Raw genomic sequence first — 20924 nt, 5'->3', positions numbered from 1 at the left:
TGTGTGTGTGTGTGTGTGTGTGTGTGTGTGTGTGTGTGTGTGTGTGTTGGTCAAGGGGACCAAGTGAGAAGAGGCTGTAGATCTGAGAGCTGATGGTGCTGCCTGGGTGCAAGTACTGGCTCTAACCCTTTGTGACTCTGGGTAAGTTACTTCACCTGGCTAAGCCTTCGTATTCTCACCTATGAAACGACTACAGTAATAGAACGTACCTTAGAGAATTATGAAGATTAACAGAGATAATTCATGTAAATGTTTAGTATAGCGCTCAGTTCATAGGACGCAGTCTGTAAATGTTGGCTAATAATAAAACTGATGCGGGGAGTATGTGTTTGGTCCACGAGGTAGTGATATGGATGGTCAGAGGGTTCGGTTGGCACATGAATGCATGACTCAGCACAGCAAGGTGAGGTAAAACACCTAAGGCAGGAGTCCCAAGTCCGGAGTGATTCCCTCGGCCAAAACCAGAGTGTGGCACATTGTGCAAGACACTATGGACAATGTGGGGTGGGCAGTCCATTGAGGAAGATGGGGTGCTTTCTAGGCCTAGATGGGTCTGGAGTGGTTTGGGAGTGTGTGTGTGTGTGTGTATTTGAGGGCCTGTTGAACCTGTGGAGGTACGAGTCTTGTTCCGGGAGCCTCTGTCCCCAGGCACTGCATTGATGTGCAGTGTGGTTGGGTGGTGGACTTGAACCTGGAAACCTGGGTTCCGAATTCTGACTGTGCCACTAGATGTGCTGGGCCCTTGGGCAAGTTACTCTTGGGCTTGCAGTCTGCGTCTACAACTGCAAGACGGGGTGAGCGTACCTGATTTTCAGGGTTCTTATGCCATATGCAGAAGGATCTGGCCCAGTGCCTGTCATGTCGTGAGCACTAAATACAGTGCATGTTCAGTGATTGGATGAAGCAGATTTCACACTGAAACCCAGCCGAGTAGGCTGTTTGTGAAACATGGGGCTGGAAAGCTAAGGAGCAGCTGGTGCCAGAGGGAGGTGAATGGAAGGCTGATGACCTTCGACTCCATGCGCGTCTCCATCAGTCGCTGGACAGAGAGAACTGTGACAGACACGGTGTGTCAGGAAGATGAAGCTGGCAGGAGAAAGCAGGTAGCTGGAGACAGGGAGAGATGGAAAGTAGACATCTGTGCGAGGTCTGAAGTCCAGCAGGATCCAGCGCTGTTAGTGTGGGAAATGGGGAAAAGTCAGCTCAGTGTACCAGGTATTTATTGAGTGCCTGTTCTTGCCTGGATCTCCAGCTAGTGCTGCAGATATTAAAACAGAAACCTCTTAATTACGATGGAATAAGGGATGCCTCCCACTAATCTGATGTGCTATTTCCCTTCTCTTAGGGTTGGACAGTCTCCAGAAAAAGTTAAAGGGACGCAGTGTCATGCTGTGGCCCGAGAATGGGTCACCCAAAGCCTCAGGTTAGCTAGTGCAACTCATATTCTTTCTTCTTTATCTGGCTGGAGACTTGAGCTCCAGCAGGAGTGGGTCTGTGAGGACCCTCTTCTAGGAAGTCTGTGGGATAGCTTCTGGCTGGCCTGAGCTAGTCACCCTAGAAATAAGCCTGATGCAGACCCAGCTGTGGCATCTGGTCCACGTTTGAGCCAGGGTGCCAGCCGCCTCTGACCCTGCACCAGGACTCCGCCCCGCCAGACTCCCTGCCTTACCTTTCCCTTCTCTGTGCTCTCCTTTGCTCTTTCCCTGTCTTCCCCTCCTCAGTTCAGTGGCTTAACCTCGGTTAGCTCAGCGTGGCAAGAGAAAGAAAGTCTGGTCGAGTTGTGAGGCTGAGTGGCACCAGCAAGAGAGGCAGAAGGAAGCGAACATGTTAAGAGACAGAGGGGGTACAAATTATTGCAGCAAATAACTCTCAGACTCAAAAGAAAAAAGAGGCAGAGTGGTCCTTAGAGATCCTCTGGCCCAGGCCCTTTGCTTAGCTTGTCAGAAGAGAAGCCTAGAGATGTTTAATGACTTGCCCAAAGATACATACAAAGAGTGGCAGACCCTGGTGGGAACCAAGCCCATGACCCCCTGACCCCATAATACGGCTCTGGTTGATCTTAATGCAGTCAATCTTTAGGTTATAATTTTGAGCATTGGTCTCAGGCTTCATCGCACAAGCTTTGCTCTTGTTTTCTGTGCCCTTATTAGCCAGTGTACAGTGACGAACTGACTTATATTTTTGCTATGTGTTTTTCAGGCACGTTTTAGCATCTTTAAAAAGCCAATATGCAAAGCAAGCCTTGGCAGCCACATGCTAGGTAACAGCTTATTGCTTTGTTAGAATATAGAGAAATGAATGCATCTGAGGAGAAAAGGGAACCTAGGACAAGACTGTCTTGTTAGCACCTCTTGTACAGAGAGGGAAACTGGAGTCCAGGGTGGTTGGGTGGAAGAGAAGGGCTCACATCTGGGATTCCTGGAGCCGTGACCCCTATCACCCTCCCAGCTTCTATAGGGCATGAAGCTTGTAAAGTTTTTAGCGATTCTCTTTAGTAAAAAAGATACAAATACAAAATTAGGTGTAATCTTTGGGAGGGACTTAATGCAAGTGAAGGGTGTTGGAGACTTAAGCTATTAGCTTCACTGTGAAAGACCAGTGGTACCCGGACAGAACCACCTATGTGAGGTGACAGAAGAAAAGAGGCTATGGTGCTGGAACCTGGGAGAGAAGAAAGGGCAGAAACCACTCTCGGGGTTGAGATAAGTCTGCAGCTTTCATGTGGGCTCTGTCGCCCTTTCCTTCTCTTTCTCTGTTATCTTCACCCCTTTCCACTTTACAGCCCTGTGTATCACTTAGCCTAGGAGGTCAACCCTGAAAATGACAGTGCTCTGAAAATGCTTCATATTTGTAAAAAGTGGAATGGAGACATTTTCTGGATGAAGGTTCCCTAGAAACTAGAATGAAAGTGATTCTTCACTGAAATGAATTAGGTGGGATTGTCTCACTTGTACCCACAGGATCTTCATTTGTAGAGGTGATTGAGTGAGGACACAGAGAGATCAGTGCCATTGGAAGAAGAATTTATTGCTTACATTTCCCAAGAGAAGGAGGAATGCCATGCAGGGCCACAGGGGAAGTGTCAGGTTCTGGTCAGGAGACAAAAGCAGGAATGAAGGGAAAGCCTGGGCCAGAGCCTTTGTTGTGCCCTGGGCAGGGCAGGGCAGAGCAAACAGCTCAGGACTGGCTGGTTTGAATAGTTCTGGTGGGCTTTGGCTATAGAGATGGTCTCTAGTTTCCTGGCACCTGGCCTGGGGATGATTTAGGGCAGGAGAAATACTGGCTCGTTGTGTGAGAATTAGATAAAGGGGGTGGCTTGGGGAATATACTCAGAATTGGTAAGTTTGCATACGAGAGACATGCTCCTCACCAGCTGTTTCCTATCTATAAGAACTGGTTAGCCCTGGGAAGGTTCGTCTCTTCCCTGATCCATAAGATTGATTGATTGATTGATTGATATTTTTGGCTGCGTTGGGTCTTTGTTGCTGCACACAGGCTTTCTCTAGTTGCAGAGAGCAGGGGCTACTCTTCATTGTGGTGCATGGGCTTCTCATTGCGGTGGCTTCTCTTGTTGCGGAGCATGGGCTCTAGGCGCGCAGGCTTCAGTATTTGTGGCACGCTGGCTCAGTAGTTGTGGTGCACGGGCTTAGTTTCTCCACGGCATGTGGGATCTTCCCAGACGAGGGCTCAAACCCATGTACCTTGCATTGTCAGGCGGATTCTTTTTTTTAATTTTTAAAAATTTATTTATTTTATTTATTTATTTTTGGCTGTTTGGGTCTTCGTTGCTGCGCGCAGGCTTTCTCTAGTTGCGGCAAGCAGGGACTACTCTTCGTTGAGGTGCACGGGCTTCTCACTGTGGTGGCTTCTCTTGCTGTGGAGCATGGGCTCTAGGGGCTCGGGCTTCAGTATTTGTGGCACACGGGCTCAGTAGTTGTGGCTCGTGGGCTCTAGAGCGCAGGCTCACTGATTAATTTGAAGCCATGGTAGCCTAGAGACCCTCATTTAGCCAAAAATGGTTATGTCTGGTCCAGGTGATAAATTTGCTCTAAAGTGAATCCCAGTGTTTATAGAACTTAAAACAGAAAGCTGTGACTCATTTTGAGTAGCTTTCCCTTTTTATTTTAGGCAATTATCAGTAGAAAAAAAAAACAACAACATATAAACAAACCCCAAAACCAAAAAACAACAACACAAAGCGAAGGCAAATTCTAATTTTTAAAAAAGATACACAAATGTTAGGGACAGACATTAATTTTACCAGAGACTTCTCTATTTTTAAGTAGACTATATTTCCAGTACATTTAAAATGTGATTCAAATCACATCTATCCACTGCATAAAATGAAGTTGAGTTATAAATATATTACTAACTTGAAGTCAGCATTTTATTTTTCAAATACTTCTAATAAAGTGGTAAATTTTTCTTCAAATAAAGATGTTACTATTTTTATTATACACATACTACATGCATGCAGTAAAAAAATTTTTTTAAACGAGAGAATTATATAAAATTAAAAGCCTTCTTCCTCTGTTCCTTCACCACCATTCCCCAGAGACAGTCACTAATGGTTTCTGGTTTTCATTTTCCCTAGTGGTTATCATTATAACTTTAAATAATTTATTTATACCTCAATTTCTAGACTAAGTTATCAATTTATTATCAGTTTACTTATTGCTTCCTGATATGAAAAAAGAGGACATTGGCACATTTACTCTTCCTTCCATTTCTCTCATTTCATTTTGAATTTTTTGTTAGTTGGATTATTATTTTTACATTGTCAAGGTTTATAAAATTTATATATTTTTCTGTAATTGTAATGAGTATTTCCATGTTTGTTATAGTTGGTTATAAAAATTTTACACCTATAAATAGTACTATAAATTTACAATAGTAAGATGTATATGTGTGTGTTTAACTGAATAACCAAATGATGTTATTAGACTCATGGAGAAGAAAACACAAGCATAAGTTGTTAAGGCTTTGCTGCTTCTGAGCTACAGAGTCTTAATTTTTTTCAAGTTCCCTTTAATTCTTCTGGTTCATATGCAGCTACTGCTGTTTCTTATATCCCATGTCACCTTTTTTTGAGTATAATTCTCTTATCTTTTGGGTGACAGGAATTTTTTTCATATATGGAATAGTGGTAGTAAATTACTCTTTCCTTTTCTAACTATAGAAGTATGGAAGGCCAAATTGTTTTCATGTGTTTAAAAAACAACATTTTACAACAGATTGGATGCAGAAGTAGATATGGGAATCCAGCTGTATTCTATCAAGCCAGACATTAAAATGATCTGCAAAATGTATAACAAGGCATCTCTTTTCACTGAATATTTTTGTTTGGGAAAGTAGTTATTTTTCATGCAAACATGTTACTTATTTTAACAGATAATGGGTTTATTATTATTATGTTTAAATGATTAATAAGTATTTGAAAATATCTCCCTTTAAGTTTCTAATATGGTGAATACTGATAGTTGTAGCACGCATAAACAAAAGCTCTTTGGGATCCTCAGTAATTTTTAAGAATGTAAAGGGGTCTGGAGATCAAAAAGTTTGAGAATGGCTGCTCTAGAGATTAAATATACATTTAGGGTTTCCCTGGTGGCACAGTGGTTGAGAGTCCGCCTGCTGATGCAGGGAACACGGGTTCGTGCCCTGGTCGGGGAAGATCCCACATGCCGCGGAGCGGCTGGGCCCGTGAGCCATGGCCGTTGAGCCTGCGCATCTGGAGCCTGTGCTCCGCAACGGGAGAGGCCACAACAGTGAGAGGCCCACATACTGCAAAAAAGGGAAAAAGAAAAGAGAGGAAAAAAAAAAGAGAAAAATATACATTTAAGAATTTTCAGTTTGTTTAGAGTTAATATTGTACCACTTCAGTGTAAAATGCAGGAACTTGATAATCACATAGGCACGGTTACCAACCCTGCCATCCAGTCTTTTATGCTATATATGTTACTTCCATCTACATGATAAAGCCTCCAAGATAATGTTATGCCCAATGATTGCTGCGGCCTATGTCTTCTCCTAGCATTTGCTGGCTCTGAACTTGGAACTTCTCAGGTGCCTTGGAAGGCAGCTCTTCTCTTGGCTGCCCTGGGCTGCTCTATCACTTGCTTTTTTTTTGCCCCTCCAAGCCCATCTGCAGGAATCTCTCCAAATGTCTGATCTGCTAGTAGCACTTGGTTTTTTTCCCTTTCTAGTTTTAACTATAGTTTCATACTTTAAAAAAAAACAAAACACATCTTTTCTGTCATTGTCATGGTAATTTGGAAGGTAGGAAAGGGCATATTCTGCTACCTTAAAAGAGGTGTCTAATGTCACTCTCTAAAGCACATTGTATTCATTTATTCATTCATTTAACTAACACATTTAGTAAGTATCTGTTCCATGTTAGGCACTAGAGGTACAAGAGTGAACAAGCTGTTCTTTAAATATGTCTGGGCTTCTTTTAAAAAATAAAAATTGCTTTTACTGTTTATTTTTAAACTTTTGAAATTTTGATAACATTTCACACTTGTAGAAAGTCGCAGCAGTACAACCAACCACCATATACTCTTGACTCAGATTTACCAGTTATTAACATTTTGTCCTTTTGCTTTATTATTTGTGTGCTCTCTCTCTCTATATACATATATTTCTATTCCATATATATAATATATATTTTAATACCTATTATATTCGATTATATATATATTTTTCCTGAACCATTTGGAACTAATGTGTAGACATCATGTCCCCTTATCCATAAATAATTCATTGTCTATTTCCTGAGAATAGGACTTTTCTTTTACCTAACCACATTATATTTATCAAGATCAAGACCCTTAGGGAACTCCCTGGTCCAGTGGGTAGGACGCCACACTTTCATGGTCAAGGGCCTGGGTTCAACCCCTTGTCAGGGAACTAAGATCCCACAAGCTGCTTGATGTGGTCAAATAAAATAAAATAAAATAACCATAGTCCATGCCTGGATGGCTGGACTATGGAATACTAAAAAAAAAAAAAAAAAAAATCAAGACATTTAACATTGATAAATCCTATTATCTAATCCACAGTTTCACAGTCCACTTTTGCCAGTTATCTCACTTATATCCTGTAGCTTTTTCTCCCGGACTGGGAGCCAATCCAGCATCACGCGGTGCATTTAGTCATCACACCTCTCTAGTCTCATTTAATCTGGAATGGTTCCTTAGCCTTTCTTTGTCTTTCGTGATCTTGACATTTTTTTGCAAAACACAGGCTAGTTTTTTTTGTAGAATATTTCTGAGTTTGGGACATGAACTCTCATGATTAGATTCAGGTTTTGCATTTTTGGCAGGAACCCATAGAATGATATTGTGTTCTTTTCCAGGCATCATATCAGGAGGGAGGTACAGGGTTTCCACTTGTCCCATTATTGGTAATGTTAACTTTGGTTACTTATTTAAGGTGGTGCCCACTAGGTTAATACACTCTAAAGTTACTAATTTTCCCTTTGTAACTAATAAATAATTTGTTGGGGATACTTTGAGACTATGGAAATATCCAGTTCCTCATCAGTTTTCTACCCGTTAGCTTTAGCAAACATTGATGATTCTTGGCAGACTCAGTTATTACTGTGATGGTTGCAGAATGGTGATTTTCTAACATCATCATTTCTTCTACATATATTACTTGGTCTTCTATAAAGAAGAATTTTCCCTCCTTCCTCTTACTTTAATTTATTCATTTGCTTATATCTGTATGGACTCAGATTCTTATTTTTTCCATGTGTATTCTATTGCAATTATTATTGATTTTGATGTTCAAATTGTTCCAGATTTGGCCAGTGGGTGCCCCTTCAAGCTGGCTTCTATGTCCTTATGACACATCCTCATCATTTTTAGGAGCCCTTCCTTACTTTCTGGCACAAAATATTGTAGGCTTATTTTGTACTTTTTCTGCCCCAGCCCTGAATCAGCTATTTCTCCAAAGAGCTCTGGCTCCTTAAAGTGAGAAATGGTATTTAGAGACCAAGATCTGGGTGCTAGGTATGTTCATTGCTACTGGGGTGTCCTGGCTTACAGACCCTTTAAGTAGACAGATATATATTTATAGATATAGATATATAGATATGTATAGATATGTCTATCTCTATATATTAAAAACTATAAATTCAAACTGATACCTCTAATTCTAATTTATCACACCAGGGTTCATTCTTCTTTCCTCTTTTCTTAATTTTAACTGCCTTCTCCAACAGTGAGAAACTTGACTCCCAGTTGGTATATTTACTTATTTGCTTAGTCCTGCAATTCATGGAAAGTAGATTCAGGAGTGGTAACTCCTACCCCTGCAAAAAACAAACTTTCTATCTAGAATTTGTATTAGTTTGTAGTTAGTTATTTGTCTTTAGACTGAGAGCACATAGTCAAAGTACTATGTTCAAAAGTTAACTCTGGGGCAGTGGTTGAGAGTCCACCTGCCGATGCAGGGGACACGGGTTCGTGCCCCGGTCCGGGAAGATCCCGCATGCCGCGGAACAGCTGGGCCCGTGAGCCATGGCCGCTGACCCTGTGAGTCCGGAGCCTGTGCTCCGCAACAGGAGAGGCCACAACAGTGAGAGGCCCACGTACTGCAAAAAAAAGAAAAAAAAGTTAACTCTGCTCAGTTTTTTCCACTTTCGGTGTGGTTATATTATTCATTAGAATTATAGTTAGGTTAATTTATTTCTCTTTGCATTCTGTTTTAATTTTTCTCTCTCATCCTGTCGATTTGATTTGATTTTGTTTAATTTTGAGTATGTAAAACATTGATGTGATTCCAAACGTCAAAAGTACTTAGTACATAAGAATCCTTAAATGGGTATAGTATTGTCTGATCCATTGAAGCACCTAGAAAAATAAATCTATTGCAGTTGATGTTTAGCTGGTTTGCCTGTTACTGGGGGAGGGCATTAGGGTCTGTGTTTCTCCTCCTGATGTTAAACTGAGGTAGACTGTCTAGTGGCAGCCTGAGTCTCGCAGGAGGGCTCTGTCCTTTGGCCAAGGAGGCTGGGAAGGGAAGGGGAAGCTCTTGTTTAGGTGGCCATGGCATCGCTGCTGTGGGAATTTAGATCTGCGGGGTGCTGTCAGGTGCCCAGAGCATTGTGTCTTTGGGTTCTTCATTCTGAGCACAGAGGTGGCCGCTCTGTGGGGAATGAGCTGCTGTATAGCTTTGAGAGGCAGAGCTCGGGCAGGGGCCCCACCAACATCAACGCTGTCACAGCGTCCGCGGGTCTTGGCACTCCTGGGCCTGTGTGTTGCTTGACCAGGTTGTGCCTTGGGAGATTCCCGGCCTTGGACCGGGATGCACAAGATGGAAGAGCCACAGATCAAGCACCGGGAACTACTGTTACGGAGACACTGGCTTTTGAACCTGTTCTGTGCAGGAGAGATCCGCGCAGCCACGAAGATCTCACATTTCTAGGAGTGCCTAAATCAGTGCTGGCCAAGCGTGCTGCCCAGATTCAAATCCGGGGAAATCAGGCTTTGACCACTCCACGTGGGTCCTGCGGAGCAGTTCCCATTACCAGCTTCAGTCAGGGTAGCAGAGCGCTCATCGGACACCCGTTCTCGAACTCCTAGTACAATACAGAAGGGGCCAGCTGCCCCAGCGCTGGGACTGGGCAGGGGTTGGAGAGAGGCAGATTTCAGGCTGAACTGTAGAGCAAAGATTCACCTGAAACATGAGGACGAGGTACCAGGGCAGATAGAAGATGCACAGTCAGTAAGACCTCTCTTCTTTCCTTTCCTCCCAACTTCCCTGAAGAAATCCTCACCCCCATTTAAAAATGCCTGATGTGCTTCACGCTAACCGAAAAAACTTTCACAATTATCACCTCATCTAAACTGCGCAGCCCACCTTGAGGCAGGTATGCAGCTACTTGCATCGGATGCAGGTACCACAGGGGGCTGCTGGCCCGTGGAGCCCTGCTGCCCCCCTGCCCAGCTGCAGCTTGTGGTGCCTGTTCAGAGCCAGAGGAAAGGAATGTGGCACCCACTCTGCTCAGTGCGTCACAGTTCAGCAGCAGCTTGGGATATTCTCTGATGTGCGAGTAATAATTAAATAATTAGCTTTCAGAAAGCAAGCTGCTGGAGCATGTGTGCGTGCTCCAGGTAGAACCAGTCTTTGGGAGGAAGGGGCAGGCTATGTCTTGCTCTGATCCGCTCCTGACCCAAGTGGGCAGAAGCAGAGTTTCTTACCAGTCTCCTTTCCTCCAGCTGCCAGGAGAGAGAATACGTGTTTTCTCACATTTCAGATGTGTTCAGTAAGGCCTGGAGGGCGGCCTGTGGGAGGGCGGTGGCTGTTTGAGACAAGAGGCTCCTGGGTGGGAGCTCGCGTCATTGCCTGTAGCAGAGCTTTTCTCTGTCTTACTCAGCTCCACTTGCTGGATGCAGGAAGTCACGTGTTTCCCACTCTGGACACATTTCAGGTGTGATTTCCCTGTCTTTCTAGATGCCCTGCTCGAGTGTGAAGATTCTCATGGGAGAAAGACTTCTACCTCTGAACTAAAACACCCACCAGGTGGCCGTGGTGTCTCCAGTGTGGGGTACAGTCCTGGGCTTAGAGGGCCTGGCTCCTTGTTCTGGGAGGTTGGGAAGGAAAGCCCTAGCAACGAGCAGCACACAGGTGCAATCACCCGTGGCCAGACTCCAAGCCTCTGTGCCCTGGAACCTGCCAAGTTGTCCCTGCCAACCTGAGGGTCCTCAGGAAAGAGAGGAACCTGCCCCCTGAGGATGTTTGTGGTCCCCTTTCTGAGGGATTGCTTCGCCCCTCACTTTTCTGTCTCTTCTTTCTTAGTTTCCACCCCTGCTTCCCAGTAGCCTCCATACTGGGCACAGCACACATCCTACGGCCACCTGCCTTTCCCCGCAACCTGTCATGTCTGTCGTGGAGTGTTGAATGAGACTCTTGTTATTTTGGAATTGATGACTGGGGCCCAAATCTGAAGACAATGAGGTTCTAAGAGAGTTATCAACAGTTGGTACCAAGCACAAGATAGCCCAGAACTGGCCCAACTATCACCCCCTGTCACCCCAGCTATTCCACCTCCCTCTCCCTGGGCAACAGAAATGACTAGGGAGAGGCACAAAGGGAGAGTCTGTGAGCCACGGCCTTTGTGGGAGGGCATATATGAGATGAGATGAGCTTCCTTACCCTCCCATAAAGGAGGGGGTTTGGCATGCGGTCCCTGAGTGGGGGGGAGAAGCTGGTATTCTGTCCTCCTATTGGATGTCTGCTTATGCTGCAGACATGGCTCTGCCTGCAGCCTATCTGCGCAAGAGCTGAAGGGGATCGGAGAGAGCTGGCAGGACAGACAGACAGCAGGGTTGGGGAGTAGCCAGTTGTGATACTGTGATTTATAATAAGTAGATATTTGGCACAGAGCTCCTAAAACCCTTAGAATTTCCTAAGTAATAAAAGTGATAAGGTGTCTTGATATTCATAGCAAATGCCTTCAGACACCACTGGGTTTATATTAGCGAGGTGACTTTTAGAATCACCTAGGATGGAGGCTGGTTACAGAGGAACCAGCCATGTGATCGGAGGGTTGGAACTTTCAGGGTAGGGGAAAGGAGCTGGAGGTTAAATCAGTCACCAATGACCAGTGATTTAATCAGTCATGCGTATGTGATGAAGCCTCCAGAAAAACCCAATAAAGAGGGTTTGGAGAGCTTCTGGGTTGGTGACCACGTGGAGATGGTGGGAGAGTGCTGCGCTGGGAGAGGGCATGGACCTCAAACCTTTCCCTAAACCCCCTCATCTAGTGGCTTCTGAGTCATATCCTTTCATAATAAGCTGGTAATCTAGTAAGTAAAATGTTTGTCTGAGTTCTGTGAGCCGCTCTAGCAAATTAACTGAACCCAAGACGGGGGTGGTGGGAACCTCTGATCAGTAGCCGTGGGTCAGAAGCAGAGTGACAGCGTGGACTTGGGTTTGGCATCTGAGGGGCAGTCTGGTAGGACTGAGCCCTTGACTGTGGGATGGCACTGTCTCTGGGCGGGCAGTGTTGGAGTTGTCTTGGACTATGGGACACCCACTGGTGTCAGAGAATTTCTTGGTGTAGGAGAAACCACCCCCCACTGGCACTGGTGTCAGAATTGAGCCGGCCCGATGGTAGTTACTATGCAAGGGAGCTGGTTTGAGCTGCCTGTCAGGCCGGTACTCTCCACAAGACCAACCCTGGGGCAGTGCAGAAGGCTGAAGGCGTCCTGAAAGTGGGGAGGCTGGAGGGTGTGGTGGGCCAGAGAGGTGACAAGCATGGGCCCCGGGGTTGGCGTTCTGTATTGATGTTGGTGGCAGCATGTCTGCCGGGGGGGGGGGGGTGGTGCTGGGAATTGTCCCTTGGGGTCTCCCGAGTACCTATTTGTCATTTTATTCTAGGGTTCTCCATCTCATCCTGGCTCCCCTTTTTGGTGCTTTTGTTTCTTCTGCCTTTTCTCTCATTGGCTTATGTCTCTCTCTCTCTCTCAAAACATCAGGGCCCCAACCTTGGGTCAAACTTAGGTGTTTCTTGCCAGTATCAGATGAGCAGGGTTTGGGGAGACTTAGTTGTGTTCTTGTGTCACTTGGTAAGAAAAGGTATGTGCACTCCTCTAAATGTCCTGAAATAAACTGTCATGACTTGGGCACCAAACCCATTTCAAACCATGTATACCTTCACTTACACCTTTATTCTCAGGGTAAAGAGTCTCCTAAAGTTTCGGCCTCATTCATCTGTGACGCACCTTTAAGGCTGATTCAGTCCAGTGAGATCCAGGGAGTGAAAAGCTTTTCATACCCCCATTAGGTAAATAAACAAATACACAAAGCAGGTTTTACAGGGGAAATATGAAGGCTGTGATGACAGAGGAATACAGTTTCTAAAATCACAACAGGAATTTTAAGGGTAAAGCAGAGGTACTCACAATTAAGTGAAATCCAGGATGTTAGAAATTGCACCTGAAACATTGACATTTAGGAGTGAAAAGGGCCTGTGACCTGTGGTGCAGGTTTTACAGTCTGGGTTGGGGAATTCAAACCCCAACTGTGGACCTAGGCTGGTTGTGTCTCTTCTCCAGGGCTTGCTTTCCTCGGCTGGCTGTAGACAGGGGCCCTCTCCCTGCCTCGCTCTCGGGGTGACCTGAGCACCAAAGTGGGGAATTGATGTGGAAGCTGAAAGCACTCCCTAAATCATTACTCTTTGTTGCTGATAGTTGCTATTGTTATGACTGTTTCTAATAAATAGTAGGCCTGTAACAAGCCATGGTAGGAAGCGAACACAAGCAGAGACGGGAAGTTGGGCCAGGTCCTGAGTTTTGAGATTAGGATCCTAGAAAACAATCTTACTTACCACAAAGTCCCTTGGTACCATTTGTTCAAAGATAAGCATAGGTTGGCAGGGTCTTTGCTCTTAGCCAAGATCACTGTTCTCATGTTTATTGACTTTCAGAAGATTCCTCATTAGTGGTTTGCAAAAGACAGATGCACAGAGATATACAGAGATGAAAGGTGTTTCAGCTGGTGTCAGGAGCCCCCCGGCCCATCTGTCCTGCGTGGCTTCGCTGATGGCCCTGGTGATTTCTTGAGGCCCTTTTTTCATCTGTAGGTGTACGATACAAGGGGGGAAGCTGGGATCCTCTCCTTTCGTTTTGACTGAGCATAGTTGGCCTTTGGCCTTGGTCCTAGATCATGAGCGCACCCATTGTTCTCAGCTGTTCAGGGCCTCTGCCCCTGACTCTGGACCTTAGATGTCCCCTGTCCCTTGACTTCTCTGCCATCTCCCTGAGGTTATAGATCACATACGCGCACCAGTTAGACTTAGTGCACACGGTGGGTCTTAGTTGGGTGCCTCCCTTCCCCACCTCCAGGTGAGAATCATTTCATCACTGCTGCAGTAGTTTGAGGCCATTGGAAGAGTCCAGTGATGTCTGAATTTAGGTTAATTACTAAACCTGTGCAGGAGCAGTTCATCGTATGAGTGGCTACTGATTTTGTTTAAGATCGTTTTAGTATTTCCATAAGGTTTAGTCTTTTTAGTGAAGTTTCTGTATGAGTGTACTGTAAGTGCCTTTGTTATTTTTGAATGGAAAAACGAGGAAAGCATCTATTTCGCCACTTGTTAGCCTGTGATTCTAGACGACTGCCAGATGATGCCTTGGGATCCTGGGGTATGGGATGGAAGGGCACTTAGGCATCACTGTACCAGCCAGTGTTCAGTCAGGAACACAGAAACTGCCTAGATTTTTTCAACAGAGGGAATTTAATACATAGAATTCATTACAGAAGTGTTAGAAGGTCCAGAGGAGAAAAAGGTAAGTAAAGGAAGGTTCCCCAAAGATTAGTAACTGCTGGAAGCTGCTCTTCCCACCAGGAAGGGAGAGACTGAAAGGGAGGATGGTGTCACCCAGAGCTCCTGACCGATGTCAGAGCTGGAGCCCAGCATCCCGCGCTCACCCGCATCCCAGTGGCTGGAACTCAGTCACGTGGCCACACCGCCTGTAAGGAGACTGGGAAATGCAGTCTCCCGAGTGGCCGGAAGGAAAGGGCACCGAGTTTGCTGAACAGCTTGTCTGCGCTGCAAACGGCACAGGAATTGCTATGCGCACAGGCCTGCAGGGCATGGCCCAACAGGAGAGCTTTAAAGCTGAGTTCTCCCAGCACCCACCTCCGTTCCCTCCCCACTCCAGCCCTCCCCACTGCTGCTGAGCTGACTCCTGTGTGCCCTGTTTTCAGGAGGCTCTGGCCCAGCCCCAGCCCTGGTGGAAGATCCAGCTGTTCATATGGGAACCAGTGCTGTTCGGGACCTGGGATGGTGTGTTCACGTCCTGCATGATCAACATTTTTGGGGTTGTCCTTTTCTTGAGGACTGGCTGGCTGGTGGTGAGTGATGAGCTGGTGGCCCTGGAGCCTCCTGTGGGCCTGGGGCATGGAAAGCTCTGTCACCCTTGGGTATTCCACAGTGTAGTCAACAGATTTCCTGAAGCACTGATGCTCCGGAAGCACAGAACAAGATCAAGTACATGGAGTAGCTAGTATTGCTTTTGAAATGAGAATCCTGAGAACCTGGGCCTCAGACAGAGGTTCCTGTGGAAGCCTCACCATGGATTTACCTACAGGAATATGAGCACGGAAGTCAGGGCACATTGTGGGTGGGACTAGAGGTGGGTCAGAGAGAGCAGGCTGATGGCAAGTTTGCCTCCAGTTTGTGACTGTCTCCAGCTTTCCCAGTGTTCTTTAACTCGGCTGATGCCCTGCCTGGAGAGGGAGAGAGGGAGGGGGAGGGTAGGGGAGGGGGAGGGAGAGGGGGAGGGGGGAGGGGAGAGGGGAGGGGAGGGGAGGGGGAGGGGAGGGGGAGGCGGAGGGGGAGGAAGAGGGAGAAGAAATTGTAAAAACCTACGGTTCTCCTCCGTGCCTTTCTCCTTACTTTCACACGAAACACTTCACTTGACACTGCTGGTCACCAGATTTCTCCCCACATCAAGTAATTCTGTGGCACCAGCTGAGTGTCCTACAATGTAACTCAATTCTGACACTACCTGGAGAGAGCATCAGATCCCACAGGTTAAGGGCTCCATCCCACAAAGCTGCCCCCACCCACTTCAGCTGCCAATCACAAGTCCAGGTTGTCACCTATGCTTCTGATCGAGGCTGTGCATCCGGGGTTCCCACGACCCCCCCCATTCCCACGACCCACGCACCCCCCCAGATTCCATTAATTTGCTAGAGCAGCAGGGAAACACTTATTTATGTTTATTAGCTTATTAAAGGATTATGATCAAGACAGATGAAGGATACCTAGGGCAAGGTCTGCAAAGGTCCTGAGAGCAGGACTTCTGTCCCCGTGGAGTTGGGGTGCATCACTCTCCTGGTATGTGGCTATGTTCACCCACCTGGAAGCTTTCCAACCCCATTCTTTGGGGATTTTTATAGCAGCTTCATCACACATGATCAATTATTAACTCCATTTCTAGCCCCTCTCCCCTCTCTAGAGAAGTGTGTATATGTGTGTTGGGGGTGGTACTGGTGAAAACTCCAAGCTTCTAATCGCGGCTTGGTCTTTCTGGTGACCAGCCCCCATCCAGCAGCCCACTGACAGGGACCTGGTTAGAACAAAAAATGCTCCTTGTGTTTTTAATCGCTTAGGAATTTACAAGGGTTTTAGGAGCCCCGTGTCAGGGATGGGGTCAAAGACAAATGTTAGAACAAGAGATGCTTCTAGTGCTCTTGTCACTTAAGAAATGACAAGGTTTCAGGAGCTCTGTGTCAGGAACCAGGTGCAGAGACCAAGTTGACCCTTGAACAACATGGGTTTGAACTGCACGGTCCACTTATGCTCAGGTTTTTTTCAATAAATAATAACAGTACTGCACGGTCCACGGTTGGTTGAATCCGTGGAAGGGAAACTGCAGATAGGAAGAGCTGACAGTGGGACTTGAGCATCCGCAGATTTTGGTATCCAAGACCAGTCCCGGAATTAATCCCCTGTGGATACCTAGGGACGGCCGTATATATTTTCTGTCATCTCATGGAGGCAGAGAGAGAGAGGGGTATGTGTTTATGGTAAGAAATTTGCTCTATGATTTTGGGGGCTGGCAAGTCCCAAATCTGTAGGATAAGTGAGATGCAGGTAGGAATAGATGTTGCAGTTTTTTGAGTCCAAAACCTAGAAACTCAGGCAGAACTACTATGTTGCAGTCTGGAGACCAAATTCCTTCTTCTTCGGGAAGCCTCAGTCTTTGCTTTTAAGGCCTTCAACTGATTGCATGAGAACCACCCACATTATGGAGGATAATTTCCTTTACTTAAAGTCAGCTGATTGTGGGACTTCCCTGGCGGTCCAGCGGTTAAGACTCCGCGCTTCCAATGCAGGGGCCGCGGGTTCCATCCCTGGTCGGGGAACTAAGATCCCCCATGCCACGTGGCATGGCCAAAAGATAAAAAAAGTCAGCTGATTGTACATGTTAATCCCATCTTAAAAATACATTTACAGCAACTTCTAGACTAGTATTTGACTAAACAACTGGTCACCGTAATCTCGCCAAGTTGGCACATAAAGTTAACCATCACGTCTGCAAATTCCAGGGGATGAAGCTTCACTGTTGTGGGGTGTATGGGCTTCTTAGTCCTCTTAGGAGGCCTGCTTGAGGCCACACCTTCCTCAGCTCTTGCTCTACTCCGTACCCAGGCCCTTAGCTCAGGGTTCAGCCTTAGCCATAGCCAGGATGGGTCTGAAAGTTTTCTTTATTAACGTGTGGAAAGCTTAGAGCAAGGTTAGCAACCTCTCTGGTGTGGGTGTCTCTCATACTCCTCCCAAACTTACAGGGGTCCCCACTTCCAAAACCACAAATCCTCCAGCTCAGATGCCATTCTCAGGCTTCTGGGATCAACCTCCGATTTTTCCCCTTCCCGGACGCCACCCCACTGCCCAGCGCCTCTCCAGCCTGTGTCCAGGGGAGGCCCAGCAACCTGACTGCTGTGGCAGAGGAAGGCCTGGCACCGACAGCCTGGGCCCCTGGGCTCTGCCTCACGCAGGGGCTGCTTCTGGAACGGTGGAAGGAGAGAGGGGTAAGCTCTCTCTATTTCTATTCTTAAATCTTAGGGCCTCCTCTTAACCCTCTCGCTGGGTGACTTTTTTGAGAAATGGCTATCCAGAAGTGTCAGTCCCGTCCCCAAAGTGAAGTACAAGTTGTGTTAATTATTTATTGCTGCACAACAAATTATCCCAACACTTAGCGGCTTAAAGCAACAAATATGTGTTATCTTGTCGTTACTGTGGTTCAGGGATCCAGGAGCAACTTAGCTGGGTGCCTCTGGCTCAGGGTTTCTCATGGGGTTGCAGCCAAGCTGTCAGTCAGGGCTGCACTCTCATCGGAAGGCTCCACTGGCAGAGGGTCTGTTTCCAGGATCACTTGTGAGGTTGTTGTCAGGCTTTGTCACGTGGGCCTCTTCATAGGGTTGCCTCAGTAACTGCAGCTGGCTTCCCCCAAGGCCAGCAACCTAAGAGAGAAGGAGGGAGCAAGTGCCCAAGATGAAAGCCACGGTCTTCTCATACGCTCATCTCAAAAGTGACACCCCATCACTTCTGCGGGGCTCTGCTCATTAAAAGTGAGTCACTCCATCCAGCCCCCGCTCAAGGGGAGCAGATTACACAAGGGCACGAATGCCAGGAGGTGGGGACCACTGGGACCATCTTTGAGGCTGCTACCACACAAATACATCCTTTTGTCCTAAAATGATCTCTCCTTTTCAATTCTGACATTAGTTTTACCTGAAAAATCATATTTGAACATGGAAAGAAAGGTAAATGTGAAATGCCAAAAATAAGGTAGAGCTTCTAGAGGATAGCATAAAATTAAAATAAGTAGAGGTCATGCCCAAGTCATTTTTAAATAGAAAATATTAATTCTAAAGAATAATTTGGCAGCATATTTATAATTTGGAAAACGTTAAAGTGGCAATTTTGGTATGAAAACTTAAAGACTGGTACAGACTTTTAAAAATTATCCCATGTAGACAATTTAAAAGCACGAACAAAGGAAGAAAATAGTAATTATATAAGTTCATTAAAAATATAAAAACAGCAAAATAAGTAACTGAATAAAGCATAACTGAATATAACCTAATTCTTTAGGTACCATGTAGTCTACCGTGGCGAACTTTAGATCCAGTTTTTCCCCTTCTCTATCAACAGAATCATAATTTTGCTTGGTATGGCATTACTCTCAGCTGAAAATCCAACAGATTAACAAATACAATAATCCCACTTCATTCTCCAACCTCCATCTAAATATCAATAGATGTCAAAATAGAAATAAAATATTTACCTCTTTTTCTCCCCCCTCCCCATGCTTCTCTACTCATTTATAAAAGGTTTTTCATATAAATAAACCAATTTTTCAATGCAGTGAACTTCTAAACGTTCAAATAACTTGCAGGTGATAAGCATTTTTAAATGTCAGAAGTGCGAGAAGAGAGTAGATGCAGTATGGGCGGCAAGAGTGCTGTGCACACAAATGAAAGAGAAATGGGGAAAGCAAGGGAAAAAACCCCAAACCTAATCCTGCTCTCTTGGCAGCCCAGAGGTAAAGATGGGCTTTGGAACAAGACTCAGTGTGATAAGTGCTGTGATAAGCACTGAGTCCTGGGTACTACTGGAGCCAGAGGAAGGCTCCCAGGGACGGCTTCCTGCAGGAGGAAACTCTAACCCCTGTCTTGAGGGATGCGTTGGAGTGAACCTGCCAAGGAAGAGGAACGGGCAGAAAGGCATTCCAGGCAGGGGATCCGCATGGGTGGGGGGGGGGGGGGGGGGAGGGGGGCACGTGACTTCGCGCTGGGGCGCCGCGTGCGTCTGGGGGAGGGCTGTCGGCAGAGGGATGAGGGGGCCTGGGGAGGTGGAGAGGGGAGAGACCAGGAGGGGCTTCAAGAGGGTATGGCATGGCTTCGACTTGACATTGTCGGCGCTGGGAAGTCTCTTAAGAGTTTGCTGCAGGGACACTACATTCATCTGGAATCCCTTCCAGGCCTTACTCCTGTGGCCCTTTGTCCTTTTCCAGCGGGCCCACCCCCGGGGGCGTGGGAGCGGTGGGCAGTGCTCCCTCCGTGCCCTAACCCTGACCTGGCTCCTTGCTCTTCCGCCGCAGGGAAACACGGGAGTGCTCGTGGGTGTGTTTCTGGTGTCCTTCGTCGCCCTGGTGGCCCTGGTCACAGTGCTGTCCGGCATCGGGGTTGGGGAGCACTGCGACGTGGGCACCGGCGGCGTCTACTCCATGATCGCGGCGGTCCTCGGCGGGCAGACCGGAGGCGCCATCGGGCTGCTGTACGTGCTTGGACAGGTGAGGCCACTGGCCAATGGAATCGCTTACCTTGCCTTGCTTTCTGCCACCTTCTTCTCATCCACGTTCCCCTCTGACTTGGTGACAGGCAAGTGGGCAGTTGCGGGGAGCTCATAGTGGAAACAAGCTCATAGTCCAGGGCCCTGACCCTCAGTCCAGGGCTCCGTCCTTTCCACCCCCTTTGCCTCTGGAGTCCTGCTTCCACCAGGGAGCTGGGTCTGGGCTGGGACCATCCTTACAGACTGTTCTAGGGAGGGGAGTGCACAGCAGTGGCCGGAGCCGGGGTGGCAGCTGGGTGGCCCGGTCCCGGGGGCACTTTTACACTGAAAAGGGGACATTTTGCCTGTGCCAAGGACTTCCTTAGAAGCAGGCTGTTCTCAAATGAACCGGAGCTCTAGGCGCATTGATAGCTTGATGGCCTGAACAGGGAGGCTGAAAGCCCCTGTGTGGATGCTGTGTCTGAGAAGGAGAATACTAATGTGGATGGAGGCCCTCAGAAAACCACTGAGTAGGGAGAAGTACTGAAGCGTGTTTAGCTAAAACACAGGGACGGTGACCTAATGCTGAGGAAGCAAATGCGGACCTTAAGAAGCAGCTCTTTGTAAGCACTTCTTGGACTGAAAAAGGCTTTAATGATGGTGCAAAGGGTGGTGGGTGGCTGAAAAAACAGTTAAAAGAATCTGTCTGAGTAAGAGTACAAGAGTCTCCTCAAAGAAAGTGTCGGTCTGTTTCTTTTATTTTTAAAGCAGCAGGGGCAGGGTATTGTAGCAAAAATACATCTGATTCTCCAACAGCACAAAGCTGTGTGTGTGTGTATGTGTGTGTGTGTGTAGGGGAGATGTGTGGAAGGCAGACACATGGTCAGTGCACTCTTTTTTTTTATTATTTTTTTTATTTTTTTAACATCTTTATTGGAGTATAATTGCTTTACAATGGTATGTTAGTTTCAGCTTCACAACAAAATGAATCAGTTATATATATACATATATTCCCATATCTCTTCCCGCTTGCGTCTCCCTCCCACCCTCCCTATCCCACCCCTCCAGGCGGTCACAAAGCACCGAGCTGATCTCCCTGTGCTATGCGGCTGCTTCCCACTAGCTA

At 46.6% G+C, this 20924-nt stretch overlaps 1 protein-coding gene across 1 annotated transcript in view; it reads left to right on the top strand.

Moving 5' to 3' along the window:
* Positions 1–20924, top strand: part of SLC12A8 (solute carrier family 12 member 8) — a 131354-nt gene that overhangs the window by 3459 nt on the left and 106971 nt on the right. Inside the window, exons 2-3 of the mRNA XM_027107034.1 lie at positions 14722–14868; positions 19629–19820. Of these exons, the coding sequence (XP_026962835.1) occupies positions 14722–14868; positions 19629–19820 (339 nt within the window). The remainder of the gene's footprint in view (positions 1–14721; positions 14869–19628; positions 19821–20924) is intronic.

This window comes from Aethalodelphis obliquidens, unplaced genomic scaffold (genome assembly GCF_003676395.1).
Source record: "Aethalodelphis obliquidens isolate GAN/ISIS:26980383/991018 unplaced genomic scaffold, ASM367639v1 scaffold1, whole genome shotgun sequence".
NCBI classification, from domain to species: Eukaryota; Metazoa; Chordata; class Mammalia; order Artiodactyla; family Delphinidae; genus Aethalodelphis; species Aethalodelphis obliquidens.
Note: the sequence above shows the minus strand (reverse complement) of the source record. Positions and strands in the feature narration are given on the sequence as shown.